General features: G+C 46.0%; 1 protein-coding gene across 25 annotated transcripts in view; it reads right to left on the reverse strand.

The window, feature by feature from the left end:
- Positions 1–20,334, reverse strand: part of LOC120998305 (gastrula zinc finger protein XlCGF26.1-like) — a 4,064,644-nt gene that overhangs the window by 2,334,750 nt on the left and 1,709,560 nt on the right. The window contains exon 4 of one of the 25 annotated variants that reach the window (XM_040428963.1): positions 5–96. The exons of the other annotated variants lie outside the window; for them this stretch is intronic. Coding sequence (XP_040284897.1) covers positions 5–96 — 92 coding nt within the window. The remainder of the gene's footprint in view (positions 1–4; positions 97–20,334) is intronic. 25 annotated transcript variants of the gene reach the window in all.

Consider the following 20,334-nt stretch of genomic DNA (forward strand, 5'->3'; position numbering starts at 1 on the left):
CTACCCGATGGTTCTCTGGGGGCTTCTCCTCTGGACAGTCCTGGGAATACAGAGGACGGGGACATCTTTTGGGGGGATTTCTCCTCCTGGATCCATCTGTGGAGACACAAGCACACAGTGACTAAATACATGGTCTCCTGTAGATCTGTCTATAGATCAGACTCTTCTCTCAGCTCCTTCACTTCTAGGTTTTTCGGGGCCCAAATAACAATGTTCTGCTCCTCACCAACTTTCTACCAAACCCACATAGAAATCCCAGGCCTGGAGCTGCTGTTTCATCCAGAGACTCAGCTTTCACTCCTTCCTCAGGGTAATTCATTCTCTGCAGGTGGAAAAGATTCGGAGACTGATGGATTTAGATGGTTCTCTCATGGAGGAAACCTAGATCCAAGCACCTTATGAGGAAATTACAAGAGAGGGAACCAAACATAAAGATTCTCATCTTATATCAGCCAGATGAAGTAAGCAGAAGAACTACTCCCAGTATCCTCTCCACCAGGGGTGGACACCACCGAGTTGATGTAGAACGCTCTATACGTATACAACCCCAGGTTTCCTTTCCTGGAAAGACAATTGCTCTCTCCTAACAAGCTGAGGTGGTGAATGGGGCAAAGAAACATGACTAGCTGATTACATTTATCAGTGATCGGCTTGCTGTGAGCCCAGGACGGTGGCATGAGAGAAGATGGTCATGCTGGACTGCAATCTTCCTGCCCTGCACCACACATTTCTGATGCTAGCATCTGGTAGTACAGTAGTAGTACGCCATAAATGTGAGACATTAGGATGGGCTCAGGCAAAGGAGGCCCGATAAGCCACAATCCATGGATCAGACCTGCTTCCCACGGATTGAGATCTGGGTATCTGGAGACTTCACAGTGATCCTTTTCTCAGGTTCCTCATTCCTGGACAGTTTAGCAGTGCAGCCAGGGTATTATCCTGCTCAAAAAGGGCACTGCCAATAGGGTGCACCACCGCCATGAAGAAAACTGGGCCCATGACATATTGTGCAGCCTTCGCAGCTAGAACACTCCAGGCCGTACATCTACTGCTAGAAGACACATGTCCGCTCTGACAGGACCAAAAATGAGGAGGAGAGAGAAAAGCCCGGTGATCCCACCTTCTCCTCCAGTCACATATAGCACCTTGTGTCCTCTGCTTGTGGAGTGACTACAGGATCCCACCATGAAGGGAGGTGAACTACTGGAAAGTGACTATGAAATAAGGATGTGTTCACACCACGTCTGAGCCTTCCATCAGAGGTAGATATCAGGAGGGTTTCCTAACGTAGATCTCTGATAGAAGGAGGTGACGTCTCCCTGTACAGTCCTATCATTCTATATAGTCACACAGGGGCAGACGTCACCCATAAGCCCCATGTATACGGCACGGCGCAGGTTCTCCTGCAGGACCCTCTGTATAAAATAGTGTAATCTACTGCATCGGCCGATGGAGGCCAAGAGGGCACCATATCTGTCAGGAGGATGGAGCCTATGGAGAAGTGTGATGTATATGGGAAATGTAGGCTCTAACGTGATGTGACCGTAGAATAACATGTGGAGCTCCTACATTACATGTCATTACACGCGTGTACACACTGCACATGACCGGACTGAGGCTTTAACACAGCCTCCCCTCACCTCGTCTCTTCTTACCTGGTGATGTCAGAGGCCGGGTATCCACCATCATGTCCTTCTTGTACAGATCCATGTTTCCTTCTATATTCTCCCACTCCTTCATGGAGAGATACACCGCCACATCCTGAAACCTTACAGGAACCTGACAACACAATGACACTGTCATCACCCCGACCCCTCCAGTGCTGTTACTGGAGAATTTCCCAGCATTCCCAGCAGTGTCACCTCTCCAGTCAGTAGCTCCATCATCTTCTGGGTGAGTTCTAGGATCTTCTGCTCATGTATCAGGGGGGGAGGCTCTGTGATGGGGGTCCTGCTCCACCCTCCCGACTCATGGATGATGGGAGTCCCCCCCGATGTCTTCTTCACTATGGTGTAATCCTGTGAATGGAGAGAGACACTTAGGGAAAGACATTCCTTCCTGACTCCAGATCTACACTCAGAATCCCTCCCTGGATCATGGCTCCATCTCCAGTAATCTAGTCACTAGAAGCTGCAATATTATTAACCTCCAGACATCCAGGCCCCTTCTGGACTCTTCTAGAGAATCCCCCATGACTCCTTCCTCTGGCAGAGAGCTCCATAGTCTCACTGCTCTTACAGTAAAGACTCCTCTTCTATGTTGGTGGAAAAACCTTTTTTCCTCTAGATGTAGTGGAGGCCTCCTTGTTATAGTCCAGTATCATCTAGATGTCAAACTACCAGTAGAACTCCTCCCTCTAGGCCACACTCCGGCCATCTCCTCCTCTGCTTACTCTCTTCCTGGGTACAACGTGCCTACTTACCTTCACATGGCTCCTACAACATGACTATTGGTCTCCATGATCCATCACTGACTATACTGGTGGCTGATCTTCAGGTTCTCCATCACTTGGAAGGTCTGGAGGCTGTTCTCCAGGACCCTGGACTCTTCCTATCACTTACTATGATGGATTCTCCTTCCCGATGTCTGACTTGTTACAGAATACAATAAAGAGGAGAGAAATCTAGAAAAGTTTACCTCTCCACTCAGCAGGGAGATGATCTCCAAGGTGAAGTCTAATAATCTTCTGGTGATCTCCTTCCTGTCCATCCTTGGTGGTCAATCAGGAGAAGAGGAGAGAACTGGAGGAGCTGGAGGCTTCTAGTACTGCAGGCACCTTTATGAGGAGAGGCTGGAAATCCTCCAGGGACAAGAGCATTAGTGAGATCCAGAACCGCACTTACTGCTCCTGGAGAGACCCCGCTTCTCAGAGCCTCCACCACTGATATTAAGTGACAACTGTGGAGGAAAAACTTCATGCATCAGGTGAGAATTTCCTTATTAGAAGAATAAAATGAAGAAGTTTCCCCAGACAATGTAGACCTGACTCCTGACAAAGGAAGAAAAGTTCATCATTACATCCTATGTGTCCAATAATGACACCAATGACAACTACAGCTCGTCCTGGAAAAATCAATTCCTCATAAAGTTACCTCACAAAACAAACTTCTAATGATATGAACCAAGCCTTAAAAGAACTGTCACCTCTGACACCTCACCCCCCCACCAATCAGCTGTACAGGAGTAGGCCCGGTGCTAGAAGTCACCACCAGAGCTACACAGCTCTGTCCAAAAGCTGACTGATGGGATGCTGCAGTCAGATGTATATATGATATGTGAACTCTACCCTCTTCTCTATATTACTGGAGACATGAAGAAATCTGTCAATCAGCAGCTGAAGGGCGGGGCTAAGCCTAGATATCATGAATACACTGGACTCCTCTCTGAATAAGAGCTGCAGAGCTTAACTTATAAGTCCTGTTAACTCCTAAGAGACAGCTGAAATCAGCATGCCTGTCAGGGCACTACAATGTCCTCCGGAAGTACAAGGCATCTGACAGGTCACACATATTAGATACATGTCAGCCGAACTCGCCAATTTCAGTCAGACCAGTGACCATTCTAGGGCAGCCCTGGAGGAGGACAGAGGGGTCCGGAGGGAGGAGTCTGTGTGGGAAATTCCCCTAGCAGGAGCTTATAGAATCATTACACCAGAGAAGCTGAACAGACATTCACTACACTGAGAGCTGTGTTTTATGGAAGCAGAGAGGCCAAAATAGGTATTTAAAACAGTTATATAATGTTCCTACTGTTAATATAGTGATTACAACTGTATACTGAACCAGTTATAGGTGTATTTACTTACAATTCCACCAATTGCAAACTACAAAGTTCACAATGCAAATTCAAATTCCATATTGCAATCCAAATTGCATACAACCATACCAGATCACACTCAACCAATCTGCAAATAGTTATTGCCAACTGCATATTGCAAATTGCGACCAAATTCACAAATTCAGCAAGTAGAACTATTAGACCTCAGATATACCTCTCAGAGAGATCATAAAGTGCTAAAATAACTTAAAGTGACAGTACAGATAATGAAGAGAGAAATACAGTACAGACCAAAAGTTTGGACACACCTTCTCATTCAAAGAGTTTTCTTTATTTTCATGACTATGAAGGCATCAAAACTATGAAGTAACACATGTGGAATTATATACATAACAAACAAGTGTGAAACAACTGAAAATATGTCATATTCTAGGTTCTTCAAAGTAGCCACCTTTTGCTTTGATTACTGCTTTGCACACTCTTGGCATTCTCTTGATGAGCTTCAAGAGGTAGTCCCCTGAAATGGTTTTCACTTCACAGGTGTGCCCTGTCAGGTTTAATAAGTGGGATTTCTTGCCTTATAAATGGGGTTGGGACCATCAGTTGCGTGGAGAAGTCAGGTGGATACTGAATAGACTGTTAGAATTTGTATTATGGCAAGAAAAAAGCAGCTAAGTAAAGAAAAACGAGTGGCCATCATGACTTTAAGAAATGAAGGTCAGTCAGTCAGCCGAAAAATTGGGAAAACTTTGAAAGTAAGGGCTATTTGACCATGAAGGAGAGTGATGGGGTGCTGCGCCAGATGACCTGGCCTCCACAGTCACCGGACCTGAACCCAATCGAGATGATTTGGGGTGAGCTGGACCGCAGAGTGAAGGCAAAAGGGCCAACAAGTGCTAAGCATCTCTGGGAACTCCTTCAAGACTGTTGGAAGACCATTTCAGGGGACTACCTCTTGAAGCTCATCAAGAGAATGCCAAGAGTGTGCAAAGCAGTAATCAAAGCAAAAGGTGGCTACTTTGAAGAACCTAGAATATGACATATTTTCAGTTGTTTCACACTTGTCTGTTATGTATATAATTCCACATGTGTTAATTCATAGTTTTGATGCCTTCATAGTCATGAAAATAAAGAAAACTCTTTGAATGAGAAGGTGTGTCCAAACTTTTGGTCTGTACTGTATATCCACCATTTTATTTTGAATGACAAGATTGAACAGTTTAACCACCATCTTATGCATACCGCCATTTTGTGGTACTTTATTCAACACGTGTTATGTACATGGACTATCTGCTGCGGAGGCGGCAGTGTTATATATATGAAGAAAAGTTGAAGTTAATAAAGAAGTTATTTCAAGCATTTCAAGCATTTGGTGTGCTCTTTAAACCTACTGTTTCCATAGAACGGCGCTAGAGGAATTACAGAGTAACAGACAGTCTGGTTAGACTAAAAGTCAGAGATATTAGAATTCTTCTAATGCCACAGCGCAAAAGGCACTTAATAGTGCTGCGCATGCCACAGTGGAACTATTACCCTCAGAGGGTGAAGCGATAGCGCTCCTCAACTTGCACAGTAAAGAGCACATCAGAGCAGTGCCAGTATATACCGCCGCGCAGCAACTGTTCCCTGAGTGAGCAAGCAAAGACACCTCAGCGGAGCTACCATAGAGGCCATAGAACGTGTGCATTAGTCAAACTGCAGCCGACTCTTATAGTGGCATAACGGCAAAGGCAAAATAGTCAGAAAAATAGCACCAACCCTCCTGCGATTCCTAGAGAGAGAAAGAGACGCATGGTGGGAGGCCAAAGTCCAGAGCTAGAGTGCCTGCACCGCTATCCATAGAGAGACCATGTACTGCAGCCAGCTAGTTTCCCACCACTAGGCCCAAAGCCTGCAACAGCGCATCCAAGCCAGAGCATCGCAAGTCTGCACAGAGCATTACATTATCAAGAAAAGACACATCTCCTTTAAGACTGACATTTGTTCCTGCTCTTCAGAATAAGGTCAGAGCTTTCCTTTTATTACTTATCATTGCATATAGGCTTTGTCATAAAGTTACATTTTCGTGTTCAGGAATAAAAGACAAAGGACAGTTTGTAATACACGGACTCTATTGCATTTAAAGTATGTCATTTATTGCCTGCATTTATCGCTGTTATATTTAAAGTGAAAGTCATTTATTTCTGCATTTGTCAGTATTGCATTTAAAGTGAAAAGCATCTTATTATTTGTATTGATTGATAAAGCATTTAAAGTAAAATTATTAGTATTACGTGAATTTACTCTCTTTCTCTACCAGAAAAGATAAAGAAAGGGACTCACCTAATTCAGAACTAAGTGAGAAAATAGAACCGGATGATTCTATTCCTAAATGTCACGGCAATGCTCAGGAGAATGATACAACCATTGCTCCAGCAAGACAGAGAACAGTGCTAGCTAGACTTCCCATTCTGGAACCTACTGTATTTTCAGGAGACGTACTGAAGTTCATAGAGTGGAAGGCAAGTTTTGAGATGATCATTGAGCATCATTGCTTCAGTCCAGTTGACAAGTTATTCTACCTTCAGAGATATGTTGGTGGAGAAGCCAAGGAAGTTCTTGAAGGTAACTTCTATAGAAAAGACAAAGAAGCCTACAAGCAAGCTTGGGAAAAATTGAATGCAAGATATGGTCATCCTTTCTTAGTACAAAGAGCCTTTAGAGAGAAACTGAATAGCTGGCCTAAAATAGGTCCTAAAGAACACTTCAGACTCCAAAAGTATGGTGACTTCCTGCAAGCATGCAGCAATGCCATCCCACATGTTCAAAGACTGGAAGTACTGAACGACTATCTAGAAAACCACAGGATGCTAGTCAAGCTACCTGAAGACGTGGCATCTAGATGGAATCGCTATGTGACTAAACAGTTAGATCTAGGCAAGAACTTCCCAAGTTTTAAAGAGTTCTCTGAGTTCGTCAATAAGGAAGCACGGATAGCATGTAATCCAGTAACATAATCTTACATCTTAAAATCCTTAGAAGAAAGGCCTGCAAGAGAAATGAGATGTGCAAGAGCAACTAGCTTTGCAACCAGCGCAGCAGCTAAAGGTCCAGATACCTACGAGAACAAGTTCAAAGTCACTACTGGGATCAGTAGGGAGACAGAACCGACAAATATTCAGACTACCTTCAAGTGTATGTTCTGTGGAGAGCACCACTCCATACACAAGTGCCAACAATTGAAGGAGAAGTCCCAAGATGCAAAGAAAAAATTTGTGCTGGATAACCAACTGTGTTTCGGATGTCTAAGAAAAGGCCATGTTACTAAGGAGTGTAAGAAAAAGGCCACATGCAGCGTTTGCAAAGGAGGCCATTCTACACCACTACATGAAGAACGTCCAAAGAAAGAAAAATCCTCAATACATAAAGATATTGAGGAAGGAAAGAATGTATCTGTATTCTCTTACAGAGTGAGGGAAGGAGAAAGCAACAGCACATCAATGGTTGTACCAGTGTGCATTTCAAATCCTAAAAGGAGGAACAAGAAGGTATACGCCTAAGCGCTACTGGATGCCCAGAGTGATGTCACCTTCATTGATCAAGAAATCTGCAAGAAATTACAAGTGGCTACAGAACCAGTGAAGCTCAAACTTACCACAATGACAGGGAGAGACACATTAGTGAACAGGGGTTCAAAGGACTGAGAGTTAGAGGACTTCATTCAAACTTCACATTAGATCCACCTCCAGCTTATACAAAAGACGATATATCTCTAGATCGAAATTGCATACCTACCTGTGAAACAGCCAATAAATGGGAGCACCTATCTGTCATATCACATGAAATGTCCCCGCTGAAGGAGTTTGGTGTTGGACTGTTGATAGGCTACGATTGTTCCGAAGCCTTGGTACCACGAAAGGTGATCACAGGAGGAAAGGGTGTACCCTACGCTGTTCAAACTGATCTAGGATGGGGTGTTGTTGGAGGAAAACGGCAGATCGTGTAAACCCAACACCACCATTTCTTTATAGCGGAATGGATTGTTTTGGCCCATTCATCACCAAACAGAACCACAAGGAGTACAAGAGATATGGACTAATATTTAAATGTCTAAGCTCCAGAGCAATTCACCTAGAAATATTAGAACATATGTCACTGACGCATTTATCAACGCCTTAAGATGTTTCATAGCCATTAGAGGCACCGTCAGAGAGCTTAGATCTGACCAAGGATCTAATTTTGTCAGAGCAGAGAATGAATTGAAGAAAGCTCTAAAAGAGATTGATAAAGAAAAAGTAACTGAGTATTTGTTAGAGAAACAGTGTGATTTTCATATGAATGCTCCACATGAAAGACACACAGGAGGAGTTTGGAATAGACAAATCAGAACTGTGACAAATGTGTTAAGTTCAGTGTTAAAAAAACAAATGTCGGAAGAATGGATGATGCTTCACTTAGGACCCTATTCTATGAAGTAATGTCTATTGTTAACAGTCATCCACTTACAGTTGATAACATCAACGATCCAACAAGTTTGGACCCTTAAACTCCCAACCATCTACTTCACCTTAAGTCTGATTACATAAAGCCACCACCTGGCAAGTTCACCAAAGAGGATTTATATGCCAGAAGGAGATGGCGAAGAGTTCAATATCTATCAGAACAGTTTTGGAATAGATGGAGGAAAGAGTACTTAGCCAAACTTATGCTAAGAAGTAAATGGCAAACACCCAGAAGAAATGTCCAAGTTGGTGACATAGTGTTAGTGAAAGAAGAAGATTTACCTAGAAGTCAATGGAAATTGGCCAAAGTTCTAGAAGTTCAAAAGGATGATGATAGACTAGTAAGTAGAGTGTTGTTACAAATAGGAGACTCAAAACTTGACATAAAAGGAAAACGTCTCACTACTCCGCTCAAGTTGGAACGTCCTATACAGAAGTTAGTTGTTCTACTTGAGAGTGATAAAAGACACTTGAAAGTTGAGAACCTGATGGAAAATTCCTCAAATTCATGTTCAAGTTCTACCACTAAGAACACAGAATTATAGGTAATTTTGGTGGGAGTGTAGCTGGCCAACTAAGACCTGCTAGAATCATTACACCAGAGGAGAGAAGCTGAACAGGCATTCACTCCACTAAGAGCTGCGTTTTATGGAAGCAGAGAGGCCAAAATAGGTATTTAAAACAGTTAGATAATGTTCCTACTGTTAATATAGTGATTAGAACTGTATACTGAACTAGATATATGTGTGTTTACTTACAGTTCCACCAAATTCAATTGCAAACTACAAAGTTCACAATTCAAATTCCATATTGCAATCCAAATTGCATACAACCATACCAGATGATATTCAACCAATCTGCAAAAAGTTACTGTTAACTGCATAATGCAAATTGCAACCAAATTCAGCAAGTGAACTATTAGGCTAGGTCTACATGATGACATTTGTCGCGCGACTAGATAGGGCACAACTACACTGCAACATTTGTTGCACCAATGTCGCGCGACAATTTTTATAACAGTCGTCTATGGTGTCGCACTGCAACATGCAACATGCTGCGACTGCAACACGACAGTCGCAGAAAAATCCATCTCGAATGGATTTTCTGCGACTGTTGCGTCGCAGTCGCAGCATGTTCCAGTGCGACACCATAGACTGCCATTATAAAAATTGTCGCACGACATTGTAGACCTAGCCTTAGACCTCAGATATACCTCTCAGAGAGATCATAAAGTGCTTAAATAACTTAAAGTGAGAGTACAGATACTCAAGAGAGAAATATATCCATTTTATGTTGAATGACAAGATTGAACAGTTGAACCACCATCTTATGCATACCACCATTTTATGATACTTTATTGATACTTTATTCAACACGTGTTATGTACATGGACTATCTGCTGCGGAGGCGGCAGTGTTATATATGAAGAGAAGTTGAAGTTAATAAAGAAGTTATTTCAAGCATTTGGTGTGCTCTTTAAACCTACTGTTTCCATAGAACGGCGCTAGAGGAATTACAGAGTAATAGACAGTCTGGTTAGACTAAAAGTCAGAGATACCAAAATTCTTCTAATGCCACAGCGCAAAAGGCACTTCATAGTGCTGCGCCTGCCACAGAGGGGTCTGGAGGGAGGAGGACAGAGGAGTCTGGAGGCAGGAGGACAGAGGGGTCCGGAGGGAGGAGGACAGAGGGGTCTGGAGGGAGGAGGACAGAGGGGTCTGGAGGGAGGAGGACAGAGGGGTCTGGAGGGAGGAGGACAGAGGAGTCTGGAGGGAGGAAGACAGAGGGGGTCCGGAGGGAGGAGGACAGAGGGGTCCGGAGGGAGGAGGACAGAGGGGTCCGGAGGGAGGAGGACAGAGGGGGTCCGGAGGGAGGAGGACAGAGGGGGTCCGGAGGGAGGAGGGCAGAGGGGGTCCGGAGAGAGGAGGACAGAGGGGGTCCGGAGGGAGGAGGACAGAGGGGGTCCAGGGGGAGGAGGGCAGAGGGGGTCCGGAGGGAGGAGGGCAGAGGGGGTCCGGAGGGAGGAGGACAGGGGGGGTCTGGAGGGAGGAGGACAGGGGGGGGTCCGGAGGGAGGAGGACAGGGGTGTCCGGAGGGAGGAGGACAGAGGGTTCTGGAGGGAGGAGGACAGGGGGGTCCGGAGGGAGGAGGACAGGGGGGTCCGGCACCGGTTTTCTCCACTCTCCCTGTTCAGGACACCCTTACATCTAGAACATACATATCACATATAGAATATTAGACTTACATACACACTGGAGGCCCATGTGATATAATAACCGCTGCTCGTCCAGGGATGGCCGGAATAGAGAGCAGCCCCCGAGCTTCACATGGAGGAAAGGCTCCTCTGGGGTCTCTGCTCACTGCATGGACTGCACCCTGAGACCACCAAATACCGTGCAAAGGAAGAGAACGCAACTGACTGCAGGTCTGAACAGCGTCCTACATCCAACAACCCCTCCTGTACTGAGGACATTCACACTGACAAGGAGCTCAGCAAGAAGAAGAGGTGTTGAGGAAGGACCTGTGATGATGTCACCATCATGTGATCAGTGCAGGAGGTGGAGCTCAGCAGTGAAGAGGAGTGGTGAAGAAAGACCTGTGATGATGTCACTATCATGTGATCAGTGCAGGAGGCGGAGCTCAGCAGTGAGGAGGAGTGGTGAAGAAAGACCTGTGATGATGTCACTGTCATGTGATCAGTGCAGGAGGCGGAGCTCAGCAGTGAGGAGGAGTGGTGAAGAAAGACCTGTGATGATGTCACTGTCATGTGATCAGTGCAGGAGGCGGAGCTCAGCAGTGAGGAGGAGTGGTGAAGAAAGACCTGTGATGATGTCACTGTCATGTGATCAGTGCAGGAGGCGGAGCTCAGCAGTGAGGAGTGGTGGAGAAAGACCTGTGATGATGTCACTGTCATGTGATCAGTGCAGGAGGCAGAGCTTTGTATGATGCGGAAGACCTGATAGACTGAGCGTGAGAGCCTGGGAGTTGTAGTCCTCTCCTCTTATACCTCTAATATCACATAATAACAGGCTGACATGCTCCTGTAATGTCCTCTGATATCACATAATAACAGGCTGGACATGATGGGAGTTGTAGTCCTCTCCTACCTCCTCCTGTAATGTCCTCTGATCTCACATAACAGGCTGGACATGCTGGGAGTTGTAGTCCTCTCCTCTTATACCTCATCCTGTTCCTCCTATTTCACATAATAACAGGCTGGACATGCTGGGAGTTGTAGTCCTCTACTCTTCTACCTCATCCTGTAATGTCCTCTGATATCACATAATAGGCTGGACATGCTGGGAGTTGTAGTCCTCTTCTACCTCCTATAATGGCCTCTGATATTACATAACGGGCTGGACATGCTGGGAGTCGTAGTCCTCTCCTCTTCTACCTCCTCCTGTAATGTCCTCTGGTATCACATAATAACAGGCTGGACATGCTGGGAGTTGTAGTCCTCTCCACTTCCTCCTCCTGTAATATCCTCTGATATCACCTAATAACTTCTCAGTGGGGGCTGCTGGGCACAACTGCTGAGCGCTCCGCCGCCGGATTTAAATAGTGTGAGCACGCCTGCAGGGAGGTGCACGTGGGTTGTTGCGGTGATATGACGTCACCGCATCGGCCCGCGCATACTGATGCTTCCAGGCGGAGGATCGATTTGATCCCTCTGCCTTTGAAGTGACCGTGTCCCTATAGCGCCGGAGGTACGCGGCATACAGGGGCAGGAGAGCTCTTTGTTCCCCTGTCCTTGTTCTGCAAAATTCTGAAAGAATAATCCTAAAACATAACATTTAATAATTTATGCTAATAAAATCCTAAATGGTGTGTGCAAAAACTGTATACTGGGATGAACACGGTGTGTAACCACTATATGCAGTGGTCCATGGTCATCCCAGTATCAAATATAAAGGTATTTAAAGTGCACAGCGGCACTGAGTAGGTAACCAGTGTGTCCTACCGGTACCCAGGGAAGGTCGTCTGATGCTTCTCCACACGATGTTGTAGTAGTAGTTCATCCTATATGGATGGTCGGATGAATCACAGGGGGAAAAGGAAAATAGCTGACAGTCAAACACATGCGTGTAGGGTCCCTAGGGTGATCCCTATAGCTGTCTAACCATAGACCCTGATACTATAAGTATGGTAGCAACCTGACCACATGGCACTCGTCCTTAAAAGGACGACCCCGTCCGGAACCTGTCCCTGACTCTGGAATACTATATGTCCCTAAATATGCATAGGCAAAATCCCTACATGCATGTTTCGCTGCCAGGACATGGGGCAGTTCATCAGGGGAGATGATGAGAAATCAGGCAAGTCGATCCTGGATGAAGCGGTCAAGCCTGCAGACCAAGGGTGACACGGTCAGTCATATGGTCATGAGGTGCACGAGGATAGTCGGCCTCTACGTGGGCTACCTCATAGGTAAGAGGTTAAAGGGTAATGCATTGTACAGATGAGAGTGACTGCATATGGGACGCCAACTAACCTGGTGTGCCCTCCTTGTTTAAATACACCTCGGTTCCCGCCGCTGCCGTCAGTAATAGAGGCCAATGAGCGTGTCTGCCCGCCTGCACGTGAGCGCGGCGCATGCGCTCATCACAGACTGGAAACGAGGCCTGCAGCGCAGAGAGAGTGCCTGATACAAAACGCACTCCTGCGCATGCGCAAACTCGCATTAGATGTCGCGAGATCGCGGAGGCTGTGCAGAACAGCAAGAGAGATAGGAAGCAACTAAGGTATCGATTGCTTCATAATATTCGGCAGAGTACAGACGATCGGACATACGAGAATACAGCCGAATATACTGAACCACAATCGGTTCTAATTTAAAGATATTTGTGGCTATTAATCCTATGTTGGATAGATACAACTAAAGCATAGTGAAACAATCAGGAAAACAAGTCAAAGTAGGTGGTCATGAGAGATAGATTAATATCTCATGTAGGGTCTTAGTCAGTGTTAATTATTGACCTAAAAACTGACAGTGCAGAATTATGATACTAAAGGGTAATATAAAAAAAATGTTCATACTACACGTAGGCGTTCATAATGAATTACTGATAACAGAAAGGTGATGGTTAGTGCAGGGCAATTACTACCACATAGACCGGTAGTGACGGTAATAAGACCGACAAAAAGTCTTTCTACAAAAAACTGCTGTAATTCAGCTGCTCGTTAAGACCATTTGGTGTGACAGTCTTCAAAAGAAATATCCACCGTGACTCGCATTGTAAAAGGATCTTGTCCCAATCACCGCCTCTTTTGGGGGGGCTGACAGCCTCAATGCCCATGACTCTGATGACCTTGGGGTTGCCCTGGTGCAAATCACAGACATGGCGGGCCACTGGGGTATCGCGATGCTTATCAATATCCAAGAGGTGCTCTCCTATGCGTCTGCACAGCTCGCGCTTAGTCTTGCCGATGTATTCTTTTTTGCAAATACATGTGATTTATATATCACCCCAACAGTTCTGCATGAAATGAAATCTTTAATATCAAAACTACGTTTGAGATTGGTGCTGTGAAAGATTTTTCCTTGGTCAATATTGCCACAGGCCACACAGCCACTACATCTGAAGCAACCCACAGGGCGACGACTCAGCCACGTACTAGGTCTGGCCGGCGGTGCAAGATGACTGTGCACCAATAAGTCCTTAAGACTTTGGCCTCTTCTGAACGTCACCTGTGGGTGTTCATGCAGGACTTCTCGGACATCTGGATCCATAAGTAGGATAGGCCAATGTCGTGCCAAAATCTCTCTGGATTCTTTGGCAGAGCCGTCAAAAGTGGTAATAAATCTCACCTTCCTGTCACCCTCCTGTCTGGTCTTAGGAGTAAGTAAGGTCTCTCTAACGGTGTTAGCTGCTCTCTGGAAGGCCCCTCTCAGTACCTTGTCGGGGTAACCCCTAGCCCTAAACCTTTGTCGAAGGTCGGCTGCCTGATGTAAGAACTCTTGCTCATCAGAACAATTCCTGCGTAAACGCAGGTATTGTCCGTAGGGTATACCTCTCTTTAGTGGCAGGGGGTGGCTACTCTGCCAATGCAGGACTGAGTTAGTGGCCGTGGTCTTACGAAAGACAGTTGTAGAGAGCTCACCTCCAGGTTTCTTGGAGATGCGGACATCCAGAAAAGGAAGGGAACTATCATTAGCCTCATAGGTGAAACGGAGGCCAATGGTGTTTTCATTAAGGAAGTCCACAAACTTTTTGAATTCCAGGGTGCCCGCATTCCAGACTATGAGGATGTCATCGATGTACCGGGCCCATAGGGTAATGGGCCCGGTCATCGGTTCACCCTCTCCAAAAACGACGATGGCCTCCCACCAGCCCAGGAGCAGGTTGGCATAGGACGGCGCACAGGAGCAACCCATGGCCGTACCCCTGAGCTGGTGGTAGAGGCGACCGTCAAAAGTAAAGAAGTTATGCGTCAGCAAGAATCTAAGCAGCTGTAAAACAAAAGCATTGTGCGCCTTATACTGCTGCCCCCGCATACTGAGATAGTAGCTGACCGCCAACAAACCAGCCTCGTGTGGTATGGAGGAGTATAATGCCTCCACATCCTATGAGGTAGCCCACATAGGGGCCGACTATCCTCGTGCACCTCATGACCATATGACTGACCGTGTCACCCTTGGTCTGCAGGCTTGACCGCTTCATCCAGGATCAACTTGCCTGATTTATCATCTCCCCTGATGAACTGCCCCATGTCCTGGCAGCGAAACATGCATGTAGGGATTTTGCCTATGCATATTTAGGGACATATAGTATTCCAGAGTCAGGGACAGGTTCCGGACGGGGTCGTCCTTTTAAGGACGAGTGCCCTGTGGTCAGGTTGCTACCATACTTATAGTATCAGGGTCTACGGTTAGACAGCTATAGGGATCACCCTAGGGACCCTACACGCATGTGTTTGACTGTCAGCTATTTGCCTTTTCCCCCTGTGATTCATCCGACCATCCATATAGGATGAACTACTACTACAACATCGTGTGGTGAAGCATCAGACGACCTTCCCTGGGTACCGGTAGGACACACTGGTTACCTACTCAGTGCCGCTGTGCACTTTAAATACCTTTATATTTGATACTGGGATGACCATGGACCACTGCATATAGTGGTTACACACCGTGTTCATCCCAGTATACAGTTTTTGCACACACCATTTAGGATTTTATTAGCATAAATTATTAAATGTTATGTTTTAGGATTATTCTTTCTGAATTTTGCATATATTTCAGATAATCCAGAGCGCAGACATACCCTGATCTGACCTCTCTATTTCACTTCTTGATTTTTGATCATACCTGTCCTTGTTATGCCAAACATCTCCCCTCTGCAGGTGCGCTGGCATGGGCCTGCAGTAGGATTCAGCAGCTGGGGGGGCAACTATGAGTGGGGGGCACAAAAAAGTACATGTATATATATACACTGAACAAAAATATAAATGCAACACTTTCGGTTTTGCTCCCATTTTGCATGAGCTGAACTCAAAGATCTGAAACATTTTCTACATACAGTTGTTAAAGCAGCCCTAAATTAGGGCATTTAAGATACACTCTGGTGTTCCAGATCAATGTACCCCCCCCCCCCAGGGGGTTAATATCCACGCATGGCTGAGAGACTGAACACTGACACAGAAGTTGGTCCAAGCAATCTCTAACTTTTATTACATGAGGTAAGCATATATATATCTTCAGAAGAAGGCAGTCCTCACTGAGACACGAACCATTGTTTCATTGGTCAAAGAGAAAAAGAGATAAGAGAAACAGAGATAACACTCTTAACATCTGCGCAGTGGGTCCCACCTTGGAATGTTAAGCTAATGTAAACATCTAAGGGTCTCCATTTTGTAATGGTGGACAGTCTAACAATACTACTGCATACGTCATATGTGACACTTCAAAAAGGTGCTTCTCTATAGGCAGTGAACAACATATATCATCAAGTCATATGATTGGTTTACACATTCCACCACACTCTATGGGACACCTGCAGAAAGATGAGAAATCAGACACTGCCCACAGCACAGCACTTTGCCCCCCTTCCTCTCCTGCTTGAGACAAAGAGAGGGGTGGGAGGGAGGCACTTGGAAAAGAAAAAGTTTAACTCATTACAGTCCTAGAGATACTAAATATAGAATAAAATTCACACATCTTTAACAGTAAAATTTACACATCTTTAACACAGTACAGACCAAAAGTTTGGACACACCTTCTCATTCAAAGAGTTTTCTTTATTTTCATGACTATGAAGGCATCAAAACTATGAATTAACACATGTAGAATTATATACATAACAAACGAGTGTGAAACAACTGAAAATATGTCATATTCTAGGTTCTTCAAAGTAGCCACCTTTTGCTTTGATTACTGCTTTGCACACTCTTGGCATTCTCTTGATGAGCTTCAAGAGGTAGTCCCCTGAAATGGTCTTCACTTCACAGGTGTGCCCTGTCAGGTTTAATAAGTGGGATTTCTTGCCTTATAAATGGGGTTGGGACCATCAGTGGCGTTGAGGAGAAGTCAGGTGGATACACAGCTGATAGTCCTACTGAATAGACTGTTAGAATTTGTATTATGGCAAGAAAAAAGCAGCTAAGTAAAGAAAAACGAGTGGCCATCATTACTTTAAGAAATGAAGGTCAGTCAGTCAGCCGAAAAATTGGGAAAACTTTGAAAGTAAGGGCTATTTGACCATGAAGGAGAGTGATGGGGTGCTGCGCCAGATGACCTGGCCTCCACAGTCACCGGACCTGAACCCAATCGAGATGGTTTGGGGTGAGCTGGACCGCAGAGTGAAGGCAAAAGGGCCAACAAGTGCTAAGCATCTCTGGGAACTCCTTCAAGACTGTTGGAAGACCATTTCAGGGGACTACCTCTTGAAGCTCATCAAGAGGATGCCAAGAGTGTGCAAAGCAGTAATCAAAGCAAAAGGTGGCTACTTTGAAGAACCTAGAATATGACATATTTTCAGTTGTTTCACACTTGTTTGTTATGTATATAATTCCACATGTGTTAAATCATAGTTTTGATGCCTTCATAGTCATGAAAATAAAGAAAACTCTTTGAATGAGAAGGTGTGTCCAAACTTTTGGTCTGTACTGTACACAAAAGACCCATTACTCCCAAATATTGTTCACAAATCTGTCTAAATCTGTGTTAGTGAGCGCTTCTCCTTTCTCCTTTGCCGAGATAATCCATCCCACCTCACAGGTGTGGTATATCAAGGTGCTGATTAGACAGCATGAATATTGCACAGGTGTGCCTTAGACTGCCCAGAATAAATGGCCACTCTGAAATGTGCAGTTTGATCACACAGCACAATGCCGCAGATGTTGCAACGTTTGAGGGAGCATGCAATTGGCATGCTGACCGCAGGAATGCCTAGCAGAGCTGTTGCATTTATGGACTGGTTCAAGTCTCAGATTACAGAGACATTGCAGAATCTGCTTCCAGTGCACGTGGCTAAGAAAGCTAAAAGAATGCACAGAGAAACTACACCACAATTTGTACAGACTGCCTCTGATTCTGACAGCACTGAGGAAGCTATATCTTCAGACGATTCATCTACAAGGTCCTCTGAGGATCTGTACCTGTTCCATAGTGACAGAGTCTCCTCTCTCATGAAAGCGGTTAAACAGACTGTGGAATCGGAAAGGAACACAGAAAATAAGTATAAGCAAGATATTGCTGCATTTGTGGGAGGGGAGGCTGATTACTAGGCTATTTATAGGCACCTGTGGGCCCAGGCTGACGCCGATTCAGCTGATTTCACTACCTTTGTGTCAGCTCTAGGATACAACAGCATGGTGTGGAGGCTCCTTACGGCTGGGCGACAGCAGAATGTCTCAGGAGGGCGCTGGTATTCATGGTAGGATCGAAGTTGTTTGCACTGGACCCACGCTGCGGTCCGCGACATGTAGCGCTCTGGGATGAAGCAGAGTTGGGCGCTAATGGTCGAACTGAAAAGAATGGCGTGGTATTAGCAGGAGGAGCTCAAACCCACATGCAGTCGTGCATATATATAGGGGAGCAAATCCTGCACTTGTGGCCCGTTGCTAATGGCGATCCCCAGCAAAAATGCATACGGTGGAGGATGCCCGCAGTGAACCACAAGTACCACAATAGACATCCTACACAAGGTAGCAATTATGTGGGTGTGATAATCAATATAACAATATAACAAAATAATAGCAAAGACAGGTGCACTCTGCGGTCTTACTAAACCCTCAAACTGATTTTAAAATTGAGAGATTAGTCAACATGTCCTATGGTGTAGGACATGTCTAAGCCCGGGCACCACGCCAAGGTTTCTCAAGTAGCCCGGGACCTAACACTCTCCTACCTGAGCCGTATGGGCAATACCAGGAGCCAGTGGGCAAATTACAGGAGCATAAGGCCGACTCACAAACAAATCACCAGTTACCTCCAGCATGTAACCATGCTTGCAATGGGAGGAGGGAGGAGTCTGCGAGTCCCACTCAAGACTGGCTGATATGTCCCAGGCCTCACAGGTGCACATTTAAATTGGAGTTTATACACCTCCAGAAATCTCTATATATACAAACTGAAAAGAATGGCGTGGTATTAGCAGGAGGTGCTCAAACCCATATAACAAAATAATAGCAAAAGTAGGAGAGTGTTAGGTCCCGGGCTACTTGAGAAACCTTGGCCTGGTGCCCGGGCTTAGACATGTCCTACACCATAGGACATGTTGACTAATCTCTCAATTTTAAAATCAGTTTGAGGGTTTGGTAAGACCGCAGAGTGCACCTGTCTTTGCTATTATTTTGTTATATTGTTATATTGATTATCACATCCATATAATTGCTACCTTGTGTAGGATGTCTATTGTGGTACTTGTGGTTCGCTGCGGGCATCCTCCACCGTATGCATTTTTGCTGGGGATCACCATTAGCAATGGGCCACAAGTGCAGGATTTGCTCCCTATATATATATGCACGACTGCATGTGGGTTTGAGCACCTCCTGCTAATACCACGCCATTCTTTTCAGTTTGTATATATAGAGATTTCTGGAGGTGTATAAACTCCAATTTAAATGTGCCTGTTTTCCATCTACAGCACCTGTGAGGCCTGGGCTATAACAGCCAGTCTTGAGTGGGACTCGCAGACTCCTCCCTCCTCCCATTGCAAGCATGGATACATGCTGGAGGTAACTGGTGATTTGTTTGTGAGTCGGCCTTATGCTCCTGTAATTTGCCCACTGGCTCCTGGTATCGCCCATACGGCTCAGGTAGGAGAGTGTTAGGTCCCGGGCTGCTTGAGAAACCTTGGCGTGGTGCCCGGGCTTAGACATGTCCTACACCGTAGGACATGTTGACTAATCTCTATATTTTAAAATCAGTTTGATGCTAATGGTGGAACCATGGTTGTTTGTCTGGCCGTTCAGAGGCCTGGTGGGGCCATTGCATACAGTTAATGGGGTAGCATGTGCTTAGGGTAAGCATGGTTGTATGTTTTCTGATACCTGGTTTACATGCGGGACGCGTGTCTGCAGTTGGCTCAAGCTATGCATGCTGTGTTTAAGTGATGGTAAGTGAGGAGTGCGGCATACCTGGAGATCCTGGGGTCGGCAAGGGTAAGAAGCTGCTTCTCCGCAGCATGCAGTATTAGCGTCCGGCCGGCGGCGGAAGGCGGCCCCCTAGGTGAGGGGGGGCACCCCCGCACCGGAGCACAATGCCAGGGAGCTGTGCGGCTCCCCACGCGGTATGGGTGCCCAGCCCACGGGGGGTCGGCCCCTAGGTGAGGGGGGGCACCCCCGCACTGTTGCACTCTGCCAGGGAGCTGTGCGGCTCCCCACGCGGCACATGATTCAAACCAGCGGGGGACGGGGCCCATGGTAAAGGAAGGGCTCCCCCTGCCACGGTGCACATTGCCAGGGAGCTGCGCTGCTTCCCACGCGGTACGGGTGTCCAGCTGGCCGTGGGTCGGCCCCTGGCTGAGGGGGGGGGGGCTCCCCCGCACTGGTGCACTCTGCCAGGGAGCAGCGTGAGCTCCCCACGCGGCTATGTGTAAAGGTACAGGGGACACCGTGTCCCCGCTCCTCATCT

This window comes from Bufo bufo, chromosome 4 (assembly GCF_905171765.1).
Source record: "Bufo bufo chromosome 4, aBufBuf1.1, whole genome shotgun sequence".
Classification (NCBI taxonomy): Eukaryota; Metazoa; Chordata; class Amphibia; order Anura; family Bufonidae; genus Bufo; species Bufo bufo.